Below are 19,594 nucleotides of genomic sequence, written 5' to 3' on the forward strand. Positions count from 1 at the left end.
CAGGACTTGGACTCTCAGTCACCTAAAAGAATATGCTAATTCTCTATGTAGCAGAACAAAGTCGTAAATTCCATTATGTTTATTGGGATATGACCACAGGCCTATTGATAAATGTCTACTGTGTAACTATCTAGGCTTATGACACATGAATCATGGATTAACTTTGATCGTATCTTTTACCTTGTTCGGACCAGTTTCAGGGAATTTGGGGAGGTGGGTTTGAGCATGTACAGTTAGGGCATATAAGGTTTTTCACAAAAACTGGTCGGGGTCCTTGGCTAAGAGCGCTGCCTTGGGCCCGGCGGTGTAATAAACCGCACTCCGCCATCTATCTGCACTGTCCTTCTGAGTGACTTTGCTTCCCGCAACGCTTGCCTACAGCCGGATGAGCTCCTGCTTCCTCCGTCTTTGAGACGCGCTCGTGCGCCCGGGGTCCAGGGAGGCACTGAAGACGCACACACCCAGGAGCTGGGGCCCAGGCGGCTCTGAGCCCCCAGGGCCGAGCGTCCGCGCCGCCGCGCTCAGGGGCGACTGCCGCCTCCCGGCCCCCGCTTCCGGGAGAGCGAGTCTGGCCTAGGCCGGGGTCTCGCTGCCTTCGAGCACCGGTGATGTCTGGTGCGCGCCGGCTCACTCACGGAAGCGATCCGAGTCCCTGGGGCCGCGGAGCTCTGAGGCCCAGGTCGCCCACCGTCTTCCAGCCCTCCTCCCGCCCCTCTTCCCCGCCAGAGCTAGGCTCCCCGCTAAAAGCACGTCTCCCGTCCTTCCTTCAGACGGGCGCGCAGCTCAGAGCTCCGCCAAGCCGCTTCTCGAGGCAGTCAGGAGCGGCGCCAAGTGTCTTCAGGTTCACAGAGAGCTCGGGGGCAGCGTTCCCTAAGCTGGAAGGGAACACGCCGCCCACCCGGCGGCAGCACTTCCCGGGGCGGCGGCGGCGCGCGCCCCGCGTCCGGCGGTGGGGACAGCAGGCGCTCGGCGGGCCGCCCGCGCGCAGGCAGGCGCTCGGCGGGCCGCCCGTTGCCGTGGAGACCGGGTCCTCGGGCGGGCGCCGCCATCTTGGGCGCCGGCCGGCCAATGGGCGGCTGCGCCGTGGCGGACGCGGGGCGCGCGCGGGCGCGCGGGGGGCGGGCGCCCTGCGGCTCAGCTCGGTCCCGGCCATGGAGGCGCCCGCCGCCCGCCTGCTGCCGCCGCCGCCGCCGCTGCTGCTGCTGCTGCTGCTCGCGGCCTGCGCCCCGGCGCCGGGCCGCGCCTCCTCGGACGCGCCGCCGCTGGTCAACGAGGACGTGAAGCGCACGGTGGACCTGAGCAGCCACCTGGCCAAGGTGACGGCCGAGGTGGTCCTGGCGCACGCGGGCAGCGGCTCCTCGCCGCGCGCCGCCTCCTTCCTGCTGGCGCTGGAGCCCGAGCTGGAGGCCCGGCTGGCGCACCTCGGCGTGCAGGTGAGCGGGGCGGCGGGGCGGCGCGGCGGCCGCCCCGGACACGTCAGCAGCGGCCCGCGGCGCGGGCGGCCGGGCCCCGGGCCTGCGGGGGCGCGCGGCCGGAGCGCGGGGGCGCGCGGCCGGAGCGCGGGGGCGCGCGGCCGGAGCGCGGGGGCGCGCGGCCGGAGCGCGGGGGCGCGCGGCCGGAGCGCGGGGGCGCGCGGCCGGAGCGCGGGGGCGCGCGGCCGGAGCGCGGGGGCGCGGGGAGCCGCCCCAGGCCGCAGCGGTCGGAAACTCGGGTCTCCTGCTTCCAGGGTTGTGCCTCTTTGAAACCGTTGCGCACAGAACGCATTTCTTACGGCTGCGAGGAACTCTTGAAAAAAACAGTTCTCTCTTCTTTAAGTTAGTTTAAAAACTCGTGCGAGTCATAGGGTACAGAAGAGGAAAGTCCAGTTCTCTGCCTCCCCCGACCTGTTCTCATTCTGACAGTAAAGCAATAAATGGATCCCCAGTCGGCTTCTTTTCTTCCAGGCGTTTCAGTCGTCAGTTTTACGTCCCTCGAGGAGGCAGTGTTGGCTTTGGGCGTAGGGAACATACATATGCAGAGGTTTCCCTTTTATTGCTGTTCCCATTAGACAACATGCATTAAGTGATTACCCAATTATTAGTTGGGAAAATAGTCATTACAGTGTCGTACTTCTGAACTTGGAGCTGTAGAGTTGCCTTTATAGAGATCATGCTTCCGAAATGACTCCTGTTCCCTCTCAGGCCTCCTCCATGATGTAGGGCGCAGGTTTGCTTCAAGCTTTGTGGAAGGATGGATTAAAACTTCACTTTTATGTGCTGGACTGTCAAGTCCTATTCTTTTATAAAAGCTCCTCCTACCCAGCGAGGCTGCCAGAGTGTGAGACGACTACAGCAGAAGCTATCTGGCCATCATGCCTGGAGAGCCTGCTTCGAACCTGGGTTGCTGTACTGGTGTCTTACTGAGAATTTACCTGGTGTTGGGTGTTGTGGTCGGTATTTTAAGGACATTCGCATTTAACTCTCACAACAGCCCTTTGGTGTGTACTCTAACTGCACGTGAGGGCTGGAGTCTGGGGGATGAGTTGTTTAAACCCCTGCCTGCAGTCTTAGGGTAGAGTCAGGCCTTAGGCTGGTTTGTTTCAGACCTCATTTGTGTTCTTCAGCACACCACACTGCCTCTTCTGGCCTAAGTGAGAAGAGGCAGGGTTCTGCAGGAGTATAAAACCTGCGGTCCGGTCACCAGATTTATCCAGAGTCAATTTTATTTTATTTTTTTTTTGAGTCCAAAAGAGAGGCTTTTTTGTACCTCTGTCTCAGTGGGGGACATAACCGGATGATAAACTTAACCAAGACGATGCATATTTTCCAACAACTGACTGGGAGTCTTGGTGCGGTTGCTTGAAGTTTTTTCAGGGAATTATCTTCACCCTTACATGTAGACTTTCAGAAGCTGGTGGAAGGCACTGTGGGGATCAGTGACTAGGAGCCAGTGTCTCCTTGGCCACCAAAGACATTTTTCCTTTCCTTTGCATCCTATATCTGAAATCTTTTGTCTCTCTCTATCTTTTCTTAGTTCAGGCAGTGAATCTGATAAATACTTAAAAATGAAGAGGACTAGTTCTTAAGACAAAATCTCCATATAACTGAACAGTGAGAGTTCCTGATAAATAGGAGTATACTAGAATGTTCCCATTGTGATAAGAGTCTAGCCAGAGAAGTGAAGTTGGTCGTGTTTATTAGGCTGTTTGACTCCGTTGAGGATGGTCGTATGATAACTTTTAGGCTGTTTGAAATAATACAAATAGCTTTCTCATTATAGCTTTGTATATATACTCTATTGGGGATCACTGCTGCTGCTGCTAAGTCGCTTCAGTTGCATCCGACTCTGTGCGACCCCACCTGGTGCAGCCCACCAGGCTTTCCCGCCCCTGGGATTCTCCAGGCAAGAACACTGGAGTGGGTTGCCGTTTCCTCTCCAGTGCATGAAAGTGAAAAGTGAAAGTGAAGTCGCTAAGTCATCTCTGACTCTTCGCGACCCCATGGACTGCAGCTTACCAGGCTCCTCCGTCCATGGGATTTTCCAGGCCAGAGTACTGGAGTGGGGTGGATCACTGCTTCAGTCCTAAAAGGTGGTCTTAAATTTTTTTCTTTTGGCAGAGTTTGGGTTGGCAAAGATATAGTGGTGGGTGTATAAGTTTTTTCCTTATCGCCTGCTCCACAGTCTCATTCGAGATGCCTGCTCTTCCTCAGAAGGACCCTGCAGCCTGCTGGAGCTGGCGTGCTCTTTGTGGTTGTGCATTGGGTTGCGGGGAAGGATCAGGGTGAAGGAGTGTGTCGTGCCGCTTCTTGCGCCACTGTTCATTTCTTTCATGCAAGTAAAGTCAGTTTTCATTACGCATGAGACTTTTCTACTGTAACAATAAATAATGGTGGGTTTTTTTCCCATGCATATGTGAGTGTAAATGAAGAAGAAAATCTCCAGAAAGAAACCTTTCCAGCCTTTATATTTGGGAGTGTGAAGTGTATTTGGAAGTATAATTTTAATTTGAATGCATGTATTTTATCATTCAGGAAAATATTATGATCTTATGGAGCATATTATACAGTTTATTCAGTGCCAAAGTCAGTCTTTTGAAGTATTCCTATATTTTGGTTAAAACATTGTTACTGAAACCAGAATTCGATTTTCACAAAGTTCTGGCAGCTGGAATTCTTTAATGTGGACATTATCAGGCAGTTAGTTAATTGCTGCCTCAAAATTTAGAGGCCAAAAGACAAAAAAGAATAACTTCGTTTGTCCTGTTGCAGGTGAAGGGAGAGGATGAGGAAGAGAACAATCTGGAAGTAAGAGAAACCAACATCAAGGGTAAAAGGTAAGGTGACCGTTGGCATGCGTCTGCCCTGCCGCCTCTGGCTGCACGTTGTCTGCAGGCGGCAGCCTTAACAGCGGATGGCCTGGCGCGCGCCCGGCGTGTCGGCTGCCTCAGTCAGCGCGCCTGGCCGCGTCTTCCTGTCGGCCGGCATTCTGCTGTGTGGCTCTACGGTGATGCTTTCTGCACTTACCCTGTTGTCGGACATTTGGGTTGTTTGACACTCTCATAAACAGCCTTGGGATGAGCCTGTAGACATGTGTTGTTCTCATTTTGTCTGAGGCTTTTTCGGCCATACTGCATGGCTTGCGGGATCTTCCGTGAGCCGCCGCAGTGGAAGCCCAGAACCTAACCCCTTGGCCATCAGGGAGCTCCCTGAACGTTTGTCTTAAAAGGCTTAAATTAATAGGTTGAAGGTAGTCTCTTAGAGGCAAGTGGTGTTACCTTGGCACGAGATACCGCTGAGACTGTGAGCCGTTCTTTTTCAGTGTCTTGGTCTCTTGTTTCTCCTCGTTCTTCCTGCAGCGGGAGATTCTTCACAGTCAAGCTCCCAGTGGCTCTTGATCCTGGGGCCAAGATCTCGGTCATCGTGGAAGCCGTTTATACCCACGTGCTTCAGCCGTACCCAACCCAGATCACCCAGTCGGAGAAGCAGTTCGTGGTGTTTGAGGGGAACCATTACTTCTACTCTCCCTACCCAACCAAGACGCAGACCATGCGTGTGAAGCTCGCCTCCCGGAACGTAGAGAGCTACACCAAGCTGGGGAACCCCACGCGCTCTGAGGACCTCCTGGATTACGGCCCCTTCCGCGACGTCCCTGCCTACAGTCAGGTGGGGCCTTGCAGCGCTCGTCTGCTCTGGAGCCCTAGAGGGACCTCGTTGAGAGGCTTGGGTGGGAATCCAGGGCCCTTTGTGAAAGCAACCCCAGGATTTTAACCTGCTGGGAAGTGACTCCGTGGGGCTCACTGCCCTCCTCCTGGGAGTTCAGGTAGAGGCTGCGGCTTGAGGAAGGCTTTTTAGAGGAGGTGGGACTTGGGGCAGAAGCAGACACAGCGTCATGGGCAGAGGAGTCGGTGGCTTTCGAGCTCTACCTTAAGGCTTCAGCCAGCCTTTCCCCTTTTTCGCTCTATACTCTCGGTAGATTTTTTAAAAAGTTCTCAAAGCAAAGCATATGGACATTTAAAAATCTCTTGTGGTGTACTTTCAAATGGTTTTTCAAAAAATTTAGCCCATTTGTTTTGGCACCAGCAGTACGTGACGGCCAGATTCCCCACACCCTCGTCAGTACTGGCATTAACTGCAGTCACATATGATTAATAATTCAGTTGGATTTTTGAAAATCTAGTCATAGAATGAATGAAGTGGCCAGAGCTGTAAGAGTTGAAATACACTTCATCTTGTCCATTTCTTCGACTTTTGGGAAAGAAAGGTATTCTGTTTTTTTTTTCTTCCAGTTTTATCGAGATATAATTGACACACAGCCCTGAGTAAGTTAAAGGCTTACGGTGCAGTGATTTTATTTCCTCATGAAACAGTCATCATAAGGAGCACAGCACACATTTGTCAGCTCATGCAAAGTTAAAGAAACAGCCACCTGTTCAGACTTTGGCTCCAGTTGCGGTTCTTTGTTTATAAAGTTGATGGGCGAAGGGCTGTGAAATACAAAAAAAAATTAAGCGGAAGAAGCTCTTTTCTTGTGATGAGACCTCTTCGGGCTTACTCTCAAGCTTCGTATGTAACGTACGGCAGTGGTGCTTACGCTTTTCATGCTGTGCGCTGCATCCCGAGGACTTCTTGTGTCGTGACTGGAGTTTGTACCTTCCGACTGCCTTCATCCAATTCCCCTTCCCTCTGCCCCTCCCCTCGCCCCGCCTCTGGGGCCCACAGATCTGGTCTCTTTTTTTTGTGAATTTGTCTTTTGCTTTTTGAAGTTTAGTTGACGTACAACACTTCATTAGTTCCTGTTACGCAACATGGTGATTGAATATTTCTGTGCATTTCTAAATGACCACCACCGAAAGCCCAGCTATGATACGGTACCGTGCAGAGACACTGAAGCTGCTGATTCTGCGTCTGGAGTGCTGCCCCCTCAGTGCCCCTCTCCTGTCCCCCATCCCCCAGCCCTCCCTCAGCCCCGTCTCCTCCCCCAGCCCCCCTTCCTCCCTCAGCACCCCCTTCCCCGGCATAACTATATAACTGTTATGTACACACGTTAGCTGTATAACAGTGCATTGTCCTAAAAAGTCTTCTCTGTGGGTGTTTCCAGATTACTTTTCTCCAGGAGAGAAAAGTCAGTAATGCTGTGTGTCTTGCTCAGTTTTAAGCTATTTGTTAGCGCACTGGTGATACATGTCTTCACTAGCTCTTGTATTTATTGCTGTTTCCTCATTACTGTTTTTCTTTATTTACAACTTAAGATTTTTAAAGGAGTGTGGAGTTCTGTTTTTAGCCATCCTGGGGCTGAGGTGCCGGCGCCTCCAGTCGGTCTGCCGTGAGCTAGTGTTGATTCCTATTCCCTCAGATCCTTGAGCGCCTTGTTCCTTCTTCTGTAGGACACGTTCAAAGTGCATTCCGAGAACAACAGCCCTTTCCTGACCATCACCAGCATGACCCGCGTCATCGAGGTCTCCCACTGGGGCAACATTGCCGTGGAGGAGAATGTGGACCTCAAGCACTCGGGCGCCGTGCTCAAGGGGCCTTTCTCGCGCTACGATTACCAGAGGCAGCCGGACAGCGGGGTCTCCTCCGTCCGCTCGTTTAAGGTGTGGGCTGGTGGGCCCGGACCCTGGTGGACACTGTGACTGTCTAGTCAGGGAGATAACTGGCCCAGCTTCAGGTCCTGGTGGGGAACTAGCAGCACAGCCCTCCCCCCAAAAGAGCCCCGTTCATGTAAGTAGGCCATTTTCTGTTACAGAAAGTGGGAATAATGGAAAAAGAAAGAAAACCAGACCCTGGTATCGCGGACACTTACATGTATTTCTTTTTCCTTATATCATTTTTAAAAAACATTTGATCGTATCGTGTATGCAGTTTTATATCTTTTGTCTTATAAATGAAACCGCAGAAACATGTTCATGTACCTGCATGATACACAAGGGCTCTGAGCAAACAAAGGCCCTGTATTTCCCCTCGATTATCAAAAGATGCTTACGGATTTGGAAGTAAGCAGTTTAAAAGTAAGAAAAAAATCTTTAAAAATCGTAAAAAATACTAGGTGGAGAATCCCCTTTTGTAAAAATAAACCGTAAACCGTCTAGTGATTTGATGTGATTTCTTCCATCTTTAGTTTCCCTTCCTGCAAAACAACTTACAGGCTATTTTTAGCTTTGTACTAAGTCTTTAGCATCTGCAGAGGTATTTATGAGAATCTGGCTGTTTGCCAACCTTGACTGAGAGGCAGATGAGGTGTCTAGAGCTCTGAAGCCTGTTGGGGGAGTTAGGCTTTCCTGAGGTGGCTCACACGGAGATGGTCTCATTACGCCGTGCTGTGGTGAGGGGCTTGGGGCGGGACATCTGTCCTGGGCTCGGTGGTCCTTCTCCGGTCCCTTTCTGGGGTCTCCAAAAAAATGTGCTTGCTCTCTGCAGACCATCCTCCCCGCTGCGGCCCAGGACGTGTACTACCGCGACGAGATCGGCAACGTGTCCACCAGCCACCTGCTCGTCCTGGACGACTCCGTAGAGATGGAGATCCGGCCTCGCTTCCCGCTCTTCGGCGGCTGGAAGACACATTACATCGTCGGCTACAACCTCCCAAGCTACGAGTACCTCTACAACCTGGGTCAGTCTCAGTGACTAGAGGCTGGAGAAGGCACAGGCTGCCTTTCTCTTTCCTGCGGGGGTTTCTCCTCGTGTGTGATGATCTGATGGGGGAGCGCGCTCTCGTTCTCGGGAAGGCTGGCAGCGGGAACCCCTTTTCACGGGTGGCTTCCGTCTCTCCAGCACACTGGCAGGTGTCTCTGGAGCCCAGTCTGACACAGGGCGCCCCTTCAGCGAGAGTTGGCTGACGTGTTCTTTCATTAGCGGCGGGCACTCGGTGGTGGCCGTTGTCTCCTCTTGTGGTGCTCAGGGCCTGGGTTCTAGAACTTGCTGGAAAGGTGCACACGAGCCACTCACTGCTGTGTCTGCTCGACCCTTAGGAGACCAGTACGCGCTGAAGATGAGGCTGGTGGACCACGTGTTTGATGAGCAGGTCATAGACTCTCTGACCGTGAAGATCATCCTGCCGGAAGGGGCCAAGTGAGCGTGCCCTCCCTTCCCGCCCCTCCTGGTCCCGCCCTCTTGGTGCCTTGGGGACGCTGGGTTCCAGGGTGCAGAGGAGGGGCTCTTGGCGGTTTAACCTGGAACATCCACAGCAGGCCTGGGTGATGGCCTGAGGCCGACGGGTGCCTACCAGCAGGAAAGAATGCAGAGTTGAGGCAGGCGGGGGGCCTGTGCTGCGCTCCTCGCAGAGGAAAGGACAGTGGAGACAGTCTGTCCTGTCTGGGCTGGGCACACCAGGTTCAGAAGGGCGGGGTCTCATATGGTATATCAGGTTCCATGGTTAATGGACAGAGGAGCTGTCTGTGGCCAATTTAAGCAGAAAACAAGGAATCTGGAAGGGAGAGGGATCTCATCAGAAGACGGCCTCTGCTGAACCAGGATGGGGCGGACAGAGCCCAGCCTCTCCATGAGTCCAGCTGGTGGAAACCAGTGGGCCACCTGCCCTTGGCACGGGGGGCGAAACGTGCCCAGGCAGGCTTTTCTGGCAGTGGGCCCACGGTCTGGGGGCCAGATGGGACCTTAGGAGTAGGGCTGGGGCCCTGGGCCTGGGGATCCTCGCTGTGGGGCCAGCTACAGCTGGGGAGTGCGGTTTGTCAGGCTGTCCCACCGGGTCCCCTCCAGGAACATCCAGGTGGACAGCCCCTACGAGATCAGCCGCGCCCCCGACGAGCTGCACTACACCTATCTGGACACGTTCGGCCGCCCGGTCATCGTGGCCCACAAGGAGAACCTGGTGGAGCAGCACATCCAGGACATCGTGGTAGGCGCGCGCGCGGGCCCCGAGAGCGGCCGGGCAGGGCACGCCGGGCCCCGAGAGCGGGGGGCGCGCACCCCGGCCCCGAGCGCGGGCACACGCGCACGCCAGGGCGGCCCCGCCTCCACCCCGAGAGCGGCCGGGCAGGGCACCCCGGCCCCGAGCGCGGGCGGGGGTGCGCACGCCGGCTTCCGACAGCGGCCGCGGGCACGCTTGCACGCCAGGGCGGCCCGCCTCCACCCCGGAGCGGCCGCGGGCGGGGCGCGCTCGGCCTGGGGAGGCCGCTGCCCGCGGGCTCTGCGTGCCGGCGGCCGCGTGCCAGCAGTGTCCTCCTCCCCAGGTGCACTACACCTTCAACAAGGTGCTCATGCTGCAGGAGCCGCTGCTGGTGGTGGCCGCCTTCTACATCCTGTTCTTCACCGTCATCGTCTACGTCAGGCTAGACTTCTCCATAACGAAGGTACCCGGCCGCCTGCGTGGCGCGCTTGCCCTGCGTCCGTCTGGACGACTCGCTGTCGCCGGGGGCCCCACCCCCGCCCCGCCGGTGGCGCCGGCCATCCTTAACCTTGGAGGCCCTCCTCCTGTTGCTGGCGCCGCGGGCGCGTGGGGCTGCGGGGGCAGGGTGCCGCCCCGCGGCGAGTGCCGTGGCGTGGGCGGTGGGCGGAGCGCCTCGAGCGAGGCGCCCCGCCGGGCAGGAGGTCGGGGGCGACTGGCCGGACGGAGCGGCGTGCAGACAGCAGGGCCGTGGTTTTGAACAAGGAGCTTGGTCCCCCAGGCTGCCCGGGGTGGGGGTGCGCCGGGCAGCGGCCAGTTAGCCCCATCACGGGGGAGGGCTGAGTCCAGGTTTTATGATGACATGCCCATTTTTTAAGGTATAAAAACTGCTTATTCTTTCATTAATTAAAAAAATGTTGAGTTTTAAAATAATTCTACATGTAGACATTTTGTAGGAACAGTAAAAATAAGTTGCATGCCCCCATCATCCAGATGGAGCAGTTAACACTTGGTCCCCATCTGTCTGTAATTTTCTCCCTGGACCATCTGAGGGGGAGCCGCCGCCCTTCCATGCGTGCTCAGGTGTGTGTGCAGCCTGCGGGCGCCGCCTCGAGTGGCTGGAGCACACGGATCGACCTTGGGAGCATGGTGTCCCGTGATGTGAGCCCTGCACAGACTGCCGCGTGGGCAGCTTCTAGAGCGCGTGGTTTCCATGCTTGAGGCTGTTAGGCCTCTTTAATCTGAAACATCCATAATTAGGTTTCTTGCGATTCTCCCTGAGAATCCCTGTTATACGTTTTTGGTGAGAGTGTGATAAACTGGTGCCATGTCTGTGGTGCGTGAGGTCAGCAGGCACCTGGTGTCAGCTGGTCCAGGGTTGGTGGTGGTGATTTCTTGGATGACTTGGTGCCTGTCTGGTTTCTTCACCAAAAAGCTACTGTTTTTCTCTGCAATTAATACAGTCTGTTCGAGGCTATGTAAATACTGTATACGTTCACCCGTGAGTTAACAGTATTCCTTATTGGTTCTTGTCTGAGTCTGTTACCAGTTGTGGGGGCCTTTCCCCTTAGCAGTTGGCTGTCCGCTGTGAGGAAAAGCTTCCCGCGTGGCTGGCTGTTTGGATTCAGTGGCCTGTTGGATCACTGTCCGCTGCTCTGTGCAGTAGGCCCGTGCTGAGAGATTCTGGGGAGTGTGCAGGGCCAGGTCTAAAGGACTGTGGAGGCCACGGAGCTCGGGCTTCGTGCGTAGGCCCTGGAAACACGTGGAGGTGCTGAGCGGGAGGAGACGCAGTAAAGGTCCCCGGAGTCCCTGGCCGAGCCGGGCTCTCGCCTCCCTCAGCACCTCCCGGTCCTTGCGGGGCCCCCTGGCGGTGGCGCCCCTTTGACCCCACCCGTGTCTCCTGCCCGACCTGGATGTGGCCGTCTCATCTCCCGGCCCCGTGCTGCCCACCGCTGAGCCGTCCAGCGCCTGTGTCTGCGAGTGTGCGCCTCTGGCTTCCTGAGAAGATGCTTTTCTGGCTTCACAGCTGGGGCGGGTGCTCCTCGGGAGGTGACGGTCAGACCAGGTCAGGCCCAGATGTCGTCACACACGGTGTCTCTCCCCAGGACCCAGCTGCGGAAGCCAGGATGAAGGTGGCTTGCATCACAGAGCAGGTCTTGACCCTGGTCAACAAGAGACTAGGTCTCTACCGTCACTTTGACGAGACAGTCAACAGGTACAAACAGTCCCGAGACGTATCCACTCTCAACAGCGGCAGGAAGAGCCTGGAGACGGAGCACAAGGCCTTGACGAGCGAGGTGGCGCTGCTGCAGTCCAGGCTGAAGGCCGAGGGCTCTGACCTGTGCGACAAGGTGAGTGCCCACCGCCGCCGCGCACCCGGCTTGAGGCCGCCTCGGTCCACGTGGCCGACAACGTGGGACACCCCGGCTCACCGCTGGCTTGGGGGGCGAGCACTCCCACTGAGTTCCCGTGCTGCACGTGCCCCCCGCGGCTGTGAGATCTGGGGTCTCAGGGCCTGCACAGCACTGTCCACGTGGCCGCTGTGGAGCACTGCCCCTCCAGCTGCTTGGGCTGTGCGGAGGAGCACAGACTTTGAATGATGGCTTGAAATCCAGGCTCTGATTCATCCTTTGTGAGCCTGGCAAGTTACCTAACTTGGGTGCCTCAGTTTCCGCATCTCTACATTGGGGGTTGGGGGGAGCTGTTGGATCCTGGCTGAGCTCGTAGCCGTCGTGGCTGAGCCTGTGAGCGTGTGTGACGTGTGGGAAGCCCGGGGGTAAGGCCGAGAGCTCCCGACCACTGCCCCCTCCTGTCGCCCTGAGCTGGTCTCGTCAGCGCCCCTGCCCTTTCTGACCCACTCAGGCGAGTCCTCACGTGGGTACTGCCTGTTGGCCTGCCACGGGCGGGGTTCCTGTCTGTCCCGTCTGCTGCTTTCCAGAGCGTAGACTCGTGCCCGGCACCATGGCGCATAGACGCTCGCTGAGTGTTGAGCGAATGTGGCTGCTTGACCCCCGTCAGTGGCGACGCCCGTGGCCTGCCCTGCTCTCGGTGCTCTGCCTGACGGTCCCTGGCCCAGCTTGGCAGCGGGGGGGGGGGGGGGGGGGGGGCGGAGGGGGGACAGATGCTCCTCGAGTGCCTGCATGTGCCGGCACCGTGTGGGGGCTCACGTGTTGTCACACTTGATGCTCACACTCCACGGCTGGGGCCAGGGGTGGTGAAAGGGCTGGCCCCCCGGGGCCAGAGGCTGAAGGGACAGGGCTCACGGGGGTGAAGCTGGCCTCTCCCCGCAGTGTCCCTGCCTTGGGAGGTGGTGCAGGGACACTCTCGACCCTGCCCTGCTCTTGCCTCGTTCAGGTGAGTGAAATGCAGAGACTGGACACGCAGGTCAAGGAGCTCGTCCTGAAGGCGGCGGTGGAGGCCGAGCGGCTGGTGGCCGGCAAGCTCAAGAAAGACACGTACATCGAGAACGAGAAACTCATCTCGGGAAAGCGGCAGGAGCTGGTCAGCAAGATCGACCACATCCTGGACGCCCTGTAGCCCTGCAGAGGGCAGGCTTGGGCGCAAACGGCAAGGCCAGCACAGACCGGCTTCTGGGTTTTGTAAAAGGCTTTCAAGGAAGACAGAAGTCAGGCCCTGCCTCAGGCAACGCAAGAAGCTTCATTTTTGTCCCTAAAGTATCCCTTTAAAACAACAGCAAAACTTAAATGTCATGAAAAACAAAATATCTTTGTGTTTTGAACAAAGAAGTTTTTGAGTTTTGTTTATTCTGAATCCTAGGATATTTTTGGCATCTGTAAGCCCTTGTTTTATAGCCTTATAATTCCTGATGTGTGGGTATTTTACAAGCGCGTGTGTTTTTTAAAGTGTCTGTGACCTAGTGACAATAAAGTTGGGACTGTGAACTTGGGTTTTGTTGCGCCGAAAAGCTGTCGTAACTTATTAACTTTGGGGATGGGACTTCATCAGGTGCTTTTTATCCACTAAACAACGGATTTGCAAAAAAAAAAAAAAAAAAGAAGATGGATTTGCTCCTGGGAGCAAGTTTGTGTGGCGAGTATAGGTTACATTTTACATCTGGGAACCCTGATGCCACAACGGTAAGGTGAGGCCCCGAGCCGTGTGGAGGGGTGTGGAGCACCCGGGGCACGAGTTCTTCGGCACTAAGGCGACAGCAGTGACGTGACGGCCAGACTGTCACAAACTGGCAGGCCCTGCGGGTACCCCCGGGAGAGCCCGGGGCCTGCAGGCTGCGGCCTTCACCCCGAGGTCAGGCGAAGGGCAAGCGGAGAGGGAGACACGCTCAGCTTGGACGCCGGCTGCGCGCCCGCTGCCTCCCAGGCACGAGACGCGGGCCCGGCCTCCGCGGGGGCCCCTCGCCCGCCCAGTGGGGTCCCGGCCCTCCTCCCGGGCGTCTTCCGCGAGCCCTGCCGCCGCCGAGCGCGCTGCAGCGGCCCCGGCCCGCCTCGGACGGAGGGTCCCCGCGGCCGGCCGTGGGCGGCTCCGCCTCCCGCCTCCCGCCCGCTGAGTTCGGGTCAACCCCTCGCTGCGGAGCAGGAAGAGGAAGAACCGCGGGGCCGCGGCCGAGGGCTCGTGCCGGAGGGCGCCCTCTGCCGGGCCGGCGGGCCGCGCGAGGCCGCCGAGTGCGCAGGCGCAGAGGGCCCGCCGGGGAGCGCGGCCAGGGGAGCCGCGCATGCGCAAGGCCGCACCCGGCCTGGAGGCGAGGGCGCCACCTAGGGGCGCGCGCCGGGAGCGGCCGCCCGGCCTGGACCAGAGGTGCGCCGGGGCGGCGGGCGGCCAGGCTCGTCCATCACCCCGGCGCGGCCCGGCTGAGGCCTGGGCCCGGCCGCCCCAGCTCCGCGCTTCCTCAGCTGCGCGCCGCGGGCCGCGCTGCGCCTCCCTGGCCCTGGCTTCCCTCGTGGCCAGTGGGGCCTGGCGCCCCCTGCTAGGCCAGGGGCGAGGGTGGACTGGGCCGGCCCCGGGTGCCCGGAGAGGTGCCTGGACGAGGACACGTCCACTGGTCGCGGACAAGCCTCCTCCCTGGGCCTCTGGTGGGGGGCGGGGGCCCCTGGGCCACGGGCGGTCCAGGCCCCCAGGCCAGCCTGCCGTCCGGCCCATCAGCCGGCGCCGCTGTCCGGCCCCGTGGTCCAGCCCGACTCCTCCGTGGCCGGGCCTCGAGCGGGCCCACGGCCGCGGGGGGCCAGCGGAGGGAAAGGGGGCCGAAGAGGCGGGCCGGGTGGCAGCCTCCCCCTCCATTTGTCTTGGAGGCTGACACGGAGAAACCCCAGAGGGCCGAGTGCGCCCTCACAGTTTCACCACAAGTATCCTGGCCGGGCGTCTGGCGCCGCGCTGATAGTGCAGCCCGCCGCAGGCCCGCCGGAAGCGCTGCCAGCGGTTGGGGCCGCGGCCCAGGCAGGAAAGGCCCCCGCGGCCGCCTGCGCCGGCTGCTGCCCGGCCGGTGGGGCCTGAACCTGGGCACCCACCGGTCAGCTGCCTGCATGGCCAGGGAGGCGACTCGGAGGGAAGACGGAACCTGCAGACCGGGCCAGGCCTGAGCCGGGCTAAGGGCGGCCTTCCCTCCCGTGGTGGAGCCCCCGACCCGGCCCTTCACGTTCGCAGCCTCCTTGGGGTCACTGGTCCCATGGTTGCTGGGACAGGCCAGAACCAAGTGCAGGGAAACGTGTGAACAGAGCGCCTGGGTGGGCCGCGGGGAGAGCTGGTGGATGGGGCGTGGTTAGGGGAGCAGTCTCCGTGTCGGGAGGTTCTGCAGGTGCCCGACTCCAGCCCCCTTGTGGCCTTCCATTCAGGAGGTGGAATCCAGGATGATCCATCTTAAGATGAGAAAGACAGGAGCCCCTTTCAATGCTGGAGGTGAAGAAGAAGGTCCCGGGGAGGGAAAGGTTGCCGATCAGGAGAGAAGGGGCCAGTGGAGGGAAGGGTCTCGAACCGCAGGGACTTGAGTGCCGAAGCGGGTTTCACGGGAGATCTCTGAGCACTGGGCTGTGCCTCCCTGCAGCTGCGTGCAGGAAGCCGGTGGAGACCCTGTCCATCCATCTCTCAGTGGTCTTTACTGTGTGTCAGGCAGGGTTTTAGGCACTGGGGACGCAGGAACTAGACAGGACCCTCTGTGACTTTCAGAAGGATGAGAAACTGGAAAATAAATCCTCGTAGGTAGTGCTGAGTGCTCTGAAGGAAATGAAATAGGTGATGTGATCTCCAGAGCTGGCTGCAGGCCTGGGGAGGCTCCCAGGGCTGGCTGGAGGGCTGAGCCAGCCCTGCGGGTCCTGCTGCCTCCGCCCCTGGTGTCTCTCTGCCTCCCCTCCCCCCAGAACCTCCTGCCCCCAAGTCTTCCCGCTGGGTGGCCCCCTGTCCTTGGGCAAGTGCCTTCTCTCTGGGCTTGAAATCTTCCTGCACAGGCCAGCATCTCAGGGTCCTTCCACTCTGGGGTGGATGTTGGACCAGCCTCTGCCGGGAAGGGGGAAGCGCAGGCCTTTGTTTCCCAGACTGTGGGCGGCAGCTGGGTGGTTGGAAGAGGGACCATCAGTCTGCTGGGGTTCCGTCTGGGTTCTGCAAGTCACCTGGGACCTTCCCACCTGTTTCCTGACCCAGACAACAGACCCGATCATGCCCATGTTACGAGCAGGAGTCTGGACAGGCGGCTGTGACTCGTGTGTGTCTGGGGAGGGCGTCGGGGCCCTTTCCGGGCTTGTGGGTTGCAGGTCCCAGCAGAGCTCAACTCAAGGGCCCGTCCCAGCACGCGGCCACTTGGCTCTAGAGCTCACTGTTTCTTGTTAGTGTCTCTTGGGTCACGTTTGGGGTCGATTCTCAATGCCACGGGTACGGTGCACGCGGATGTCATGACCCAGACAACCTCGCCATGTGTCCCCTGCCTCTGGACACCCCCGCCCAGAGCGCTGGCCCCCGCAGGCCCGTCGGTGCCCACAGAGGGGCTCACAGGCTCCGCCAGGGTGGCCACAGTGTGCCCCCTTCTCAGGGTGCCCCCCCCTCCGCTTGGTGCAGAGTGTACCTGCTGAGTCCTTACAGCAGACCTGGGGAGGAGGTGTCACTCATTTCCAGGAGAACAGGATCCTGGGAAGGAGAGGCAGCCCTTCTGGGGCCCCGTGTCCATCAGGCGGGTCGGGGGCCAGGCAGGTGGCAGGGACGTGCAGAGCGGCCACCACGAGCTGCCGCCCACCCAGCGCTGGGAGCCGCCTCTGACCTGACCTGGCCTGAGACGTGCCCCCTGTAAAGCCTGGGCTGCGTATCGGGGTGGTCCCCAGAGAGCAGCCGTGCCCAGGAGAGTCTGGGGGTGACTTGGAAACCCTGGTTTGGGTGGGGGCTCTGACCTGGGCGCATATGAGCCTCGCACTCAGCGGTACAGCATCTCTTTCCAGGTGCTCGTTAGTGGCGAGTGATACCCGCCCTCCACTGGGTGGGGATACAGGCTGTCGCCAGGGCGGGGGCCAGAGGGCGGGGGCTCCAGGTGGGCTGCTGGGCTGCTTTGCTGGCTCCGCCACCGCTCAGCTGCCCTGTGCCTTCACGTCCCCACCTGGGAAATGGGGTAACGCTCACTGCTAACTGAGAGGCACTGTCGGCGTGAGGCTCGGAGGAGCTGGCAGGGTGGGCACTGGCCTGCAGTAAACTCTGGGTGGGGTCTGTTGTAACAGGAACATTTCCATGGTGGCGGGGGAGGGGCGGGTGTTGGACGCCCTGTGACTTGGCTGCTGTTTCCCAGGGAGCTGAGCCCCTTGTCTCAGGTGCCAGACTCCCCTGGACACCCAGCCCCGGAGCCTCGGATCCCACACATGCGATGGGGTGCCCAGGGTTGCTGTGGGGGGCGACACCCGGAGGAGGGGCCCCTCTGCGCGACCAGAGCCCGACCCGGCTCCTCGGAGCCCCCTTCTCCCCGGGCCTTGACCTTCGGGCTTCTGTGCGCCTCTCTGCACTGTCCGGGTTTATCAAGAGTCCTGCCAGGTCTGTGCAGCTGGAACCCCCCACCCTGTGTATCTGATGGGCTCCTCACCGCTCGCCACCCCGCCCTCAGCGAGGCTCTGGGGAGGTTGGTTTGGCCCGAACCCTGCCCGCTGGTGTTTCCTCTTAGTCATTGCCACCCGCTGCCCGCACCTGTAAACCCCCTTCTCCTGGCTGTGCTGAACGCCCCATCTCTTCCCCCATTGTAAGACCCCCCCGATGTCGGGGCCTCTGGAATAATTTCTTCTTTAATGGGGTCCTGGGAGACCATACTTGTGGAGCACACAGCAGGTGCTCATTAAGTGCTGGAATCCCCCTTCACACCCCACCCCCCCCCCCCCCCCCACCCCCACCCCACCGCAGGCCAGCGTCCGGGCTCCCGCCGGTTTCCTGTCGTTTTCCCGTGGACGGGTCCTGGAGCTCCGAATGAAGCGACTGCTCTGCCGTCGGGGCCTGATTCTCCCCCGCAAAGTTGGGCGGCTGGGCCCTGACCCCTGAGGGGTGAGCGAGGTTCAGGTTTGCCCCAGAGACCCTCCGAGGCTGGTGGGGACTGCGACCCACGCCCCCCATCACCGCCAGAGGGAGCCCCTGCCTGGGAAATGTTCACACTGCGCAGAGACCGTGCTGTGCCTTCGGGGCTGTGCTCTGGCCCCGCCCGGAAGAGCTCTGTTTTGGGGGGGACGGGGGTTCTACTTACAAGGGCAAAGCAGAGTAGTGCCCGCCCAGCAGGTGAGGGGCTGCCCGCCCGGCCCCCCTCCCGACACTTCGCAGGCCCCCGTCATCTCAGGGCGTCCAGGAGCCGCCGTCCAGGGATCTCTGCAGACCGAGGGAGCTGGCGGTGGAGGAGCTTTAGGATGGGAGCCGGTCCACGGTGGCAGTTACCGCTGGGTGCCTGCTGCTCTGCTCCAGGCAGGGCCTGCGTGGGGACCTGGAGCCTCACACCCCAGGGTCCTGTCTGCTGCCCGGCAGGAAACTGGAGGTTAGGGAGGGTTGCCTCAGGGTCCCACGTGGTGAGTGCAGTTTCCAGTGGGATCCAGGTCATGGCACATTGCTCAGGCCTCTGCAACGACCAGCGCCTTTGGCCCAGGCTTCCCTGGGAGCCCGCGGGCACCCCGTGGGCAGAGTGCCCGAGGCAGACCCCTGGACTCTGGGTGGCAGCTCTGGGCCAGGTCCTGAGGGGACCTGGGGACATCCTCAGGGGTGGTACCCGCTCTGGAGGTGCCCTGCAGTACCCTGGAGGTTATGGCTTGGCAATGGGACAGGCTGGTCTGGGAGACGACCTCCATGGGCCCCAGCTGGCACCCCTAACGTGGGACAGGCTCATTCCTCCGTTCCGTCCTTGCTGGTCCCAGGCCCACCCCGCTGACGCCTCTCTCACTGAAACTCTTTCTCTCCTCCAAGGTCCAGCTGAGGTCCAGCCCTCCATAAACTCCGTGAGCCTTATCCAGCAACCGCGGCAGCTGCTGATTTCCCGGGTCCGCGAAGACGCGTCCCTCCCGGTCTGCCTGCAGGAGCTCCTACTCGTTCTCTGAAGCCCAGCCGCAGCGGGCCCCAGGAAGTCTGTGCCCCCTCCTAGGTGAGGGCAGGTGGGCCTCGCCGGCCTCCCGGCCTCTGAACTACAGCATGTCATGGGCAACTGCGCCGGAATTCAGTCATTAAAAGATGCTTCCTGTGTCTCAGAAATCGTGAAAGTAATAATAATACCTGCTCGTGTAAACACTAAAGCACCTGAGAGGTGGAAAGGAAAGTGGATGCTCCCACCTTGCCAGCAGCCCCCGGTTGCCAGCGCCCCTCCCAGAGGAAAACTCCTGAGGCACTTCCTTGCGCTTGCCGCAGGGAACTCTCCTTGCCCGCGTGACGGCCGCAGTTTCTCGGCTCTGCTGCGATCTGCCTCTGCCCCCTTCCACACCCACCTCCCAGGGCCTGGGGTGGGCTCCACCTTCCGCAGGCGCCCAGGGCTGTTTTGAAGATGCCGCCCCAGCTGGTTTTGCGTTCTTCCAGCGCTGATCAGCCTCGTGTAGCCTGGGCTCTGGTGGATCACCTCATCTTTTCTTGCAGAATGTTACTATCATTATGGAAAGCTAAATTCGTTTTCCACCTTCAAAAGTCAAGAGATGGTCCCCAAAAGACAGGCCAGGGGCTGGGGCTCAGAGCTTCCAGAACAAGGCTGGGAATGCAGCTCAAGAGTGGACTCAGATTTAAAGATGGAAACCCAGTTACCCCGGCGGCAAAGTAGGCCCAGCAGCGGGCCTTAAGCCAAGGACCTCGCAGGCCGGGACAGCCCCGGGCACCTGAGACCCAGTGCTGA

General features: G+C 59.5%; 1 protein-coding gene across 1 annotated transcript; it reads left to right on the forward strand.

Annotated features, from left to right (window-relative positions):
- The first annotated feature begins 1,120 nt into the window (after positions 1-1,120).
- On the forward strand, positions 1,121-13,220 carry RPN1 (ribophorin I). The gene is made up of 10 exons (XM_027957856.3): positions 1,121-1,433; positions 4,248-4,312; positions 4,835-5,141; positions 6,863-7,072; positions 7,896-8,088; positions 8,447-8,546; positions 9,192-9,330; positions 9,665-9,784; positions 11,424-11,669; positions 12,673-13,220. Exons 1-10 carry the CDS (start codon positions 1,152-1,154, stop codon positions 12,853-12,855), a joined length of 1,845 nt encoding a protein of 614 aa, XP_027813657.1. The 5' UTR covers positions 1,121-1,151; the 3' UTR covers positions 12,856-13,220.
- Positions 13,221-19,594: the final 6,374 nt, after the last annotated feature.

This window comes from Ovis aries, chromosome 19, assembly GCF_016772045.2.
Source record: "Ovis aries strain OAR_USU_Benz2616 breed Rambouillet chromosome 19, ARS-UI_Ramb_v3.0, whole genome shotgun sequence".
In the NCBI taxonomy this organism is placed as follows: Eukaryota; Metazoa; Chordata; class Mammalia; order Artiodactyla; family Bovidae; genus Ovis; species Ovis aries.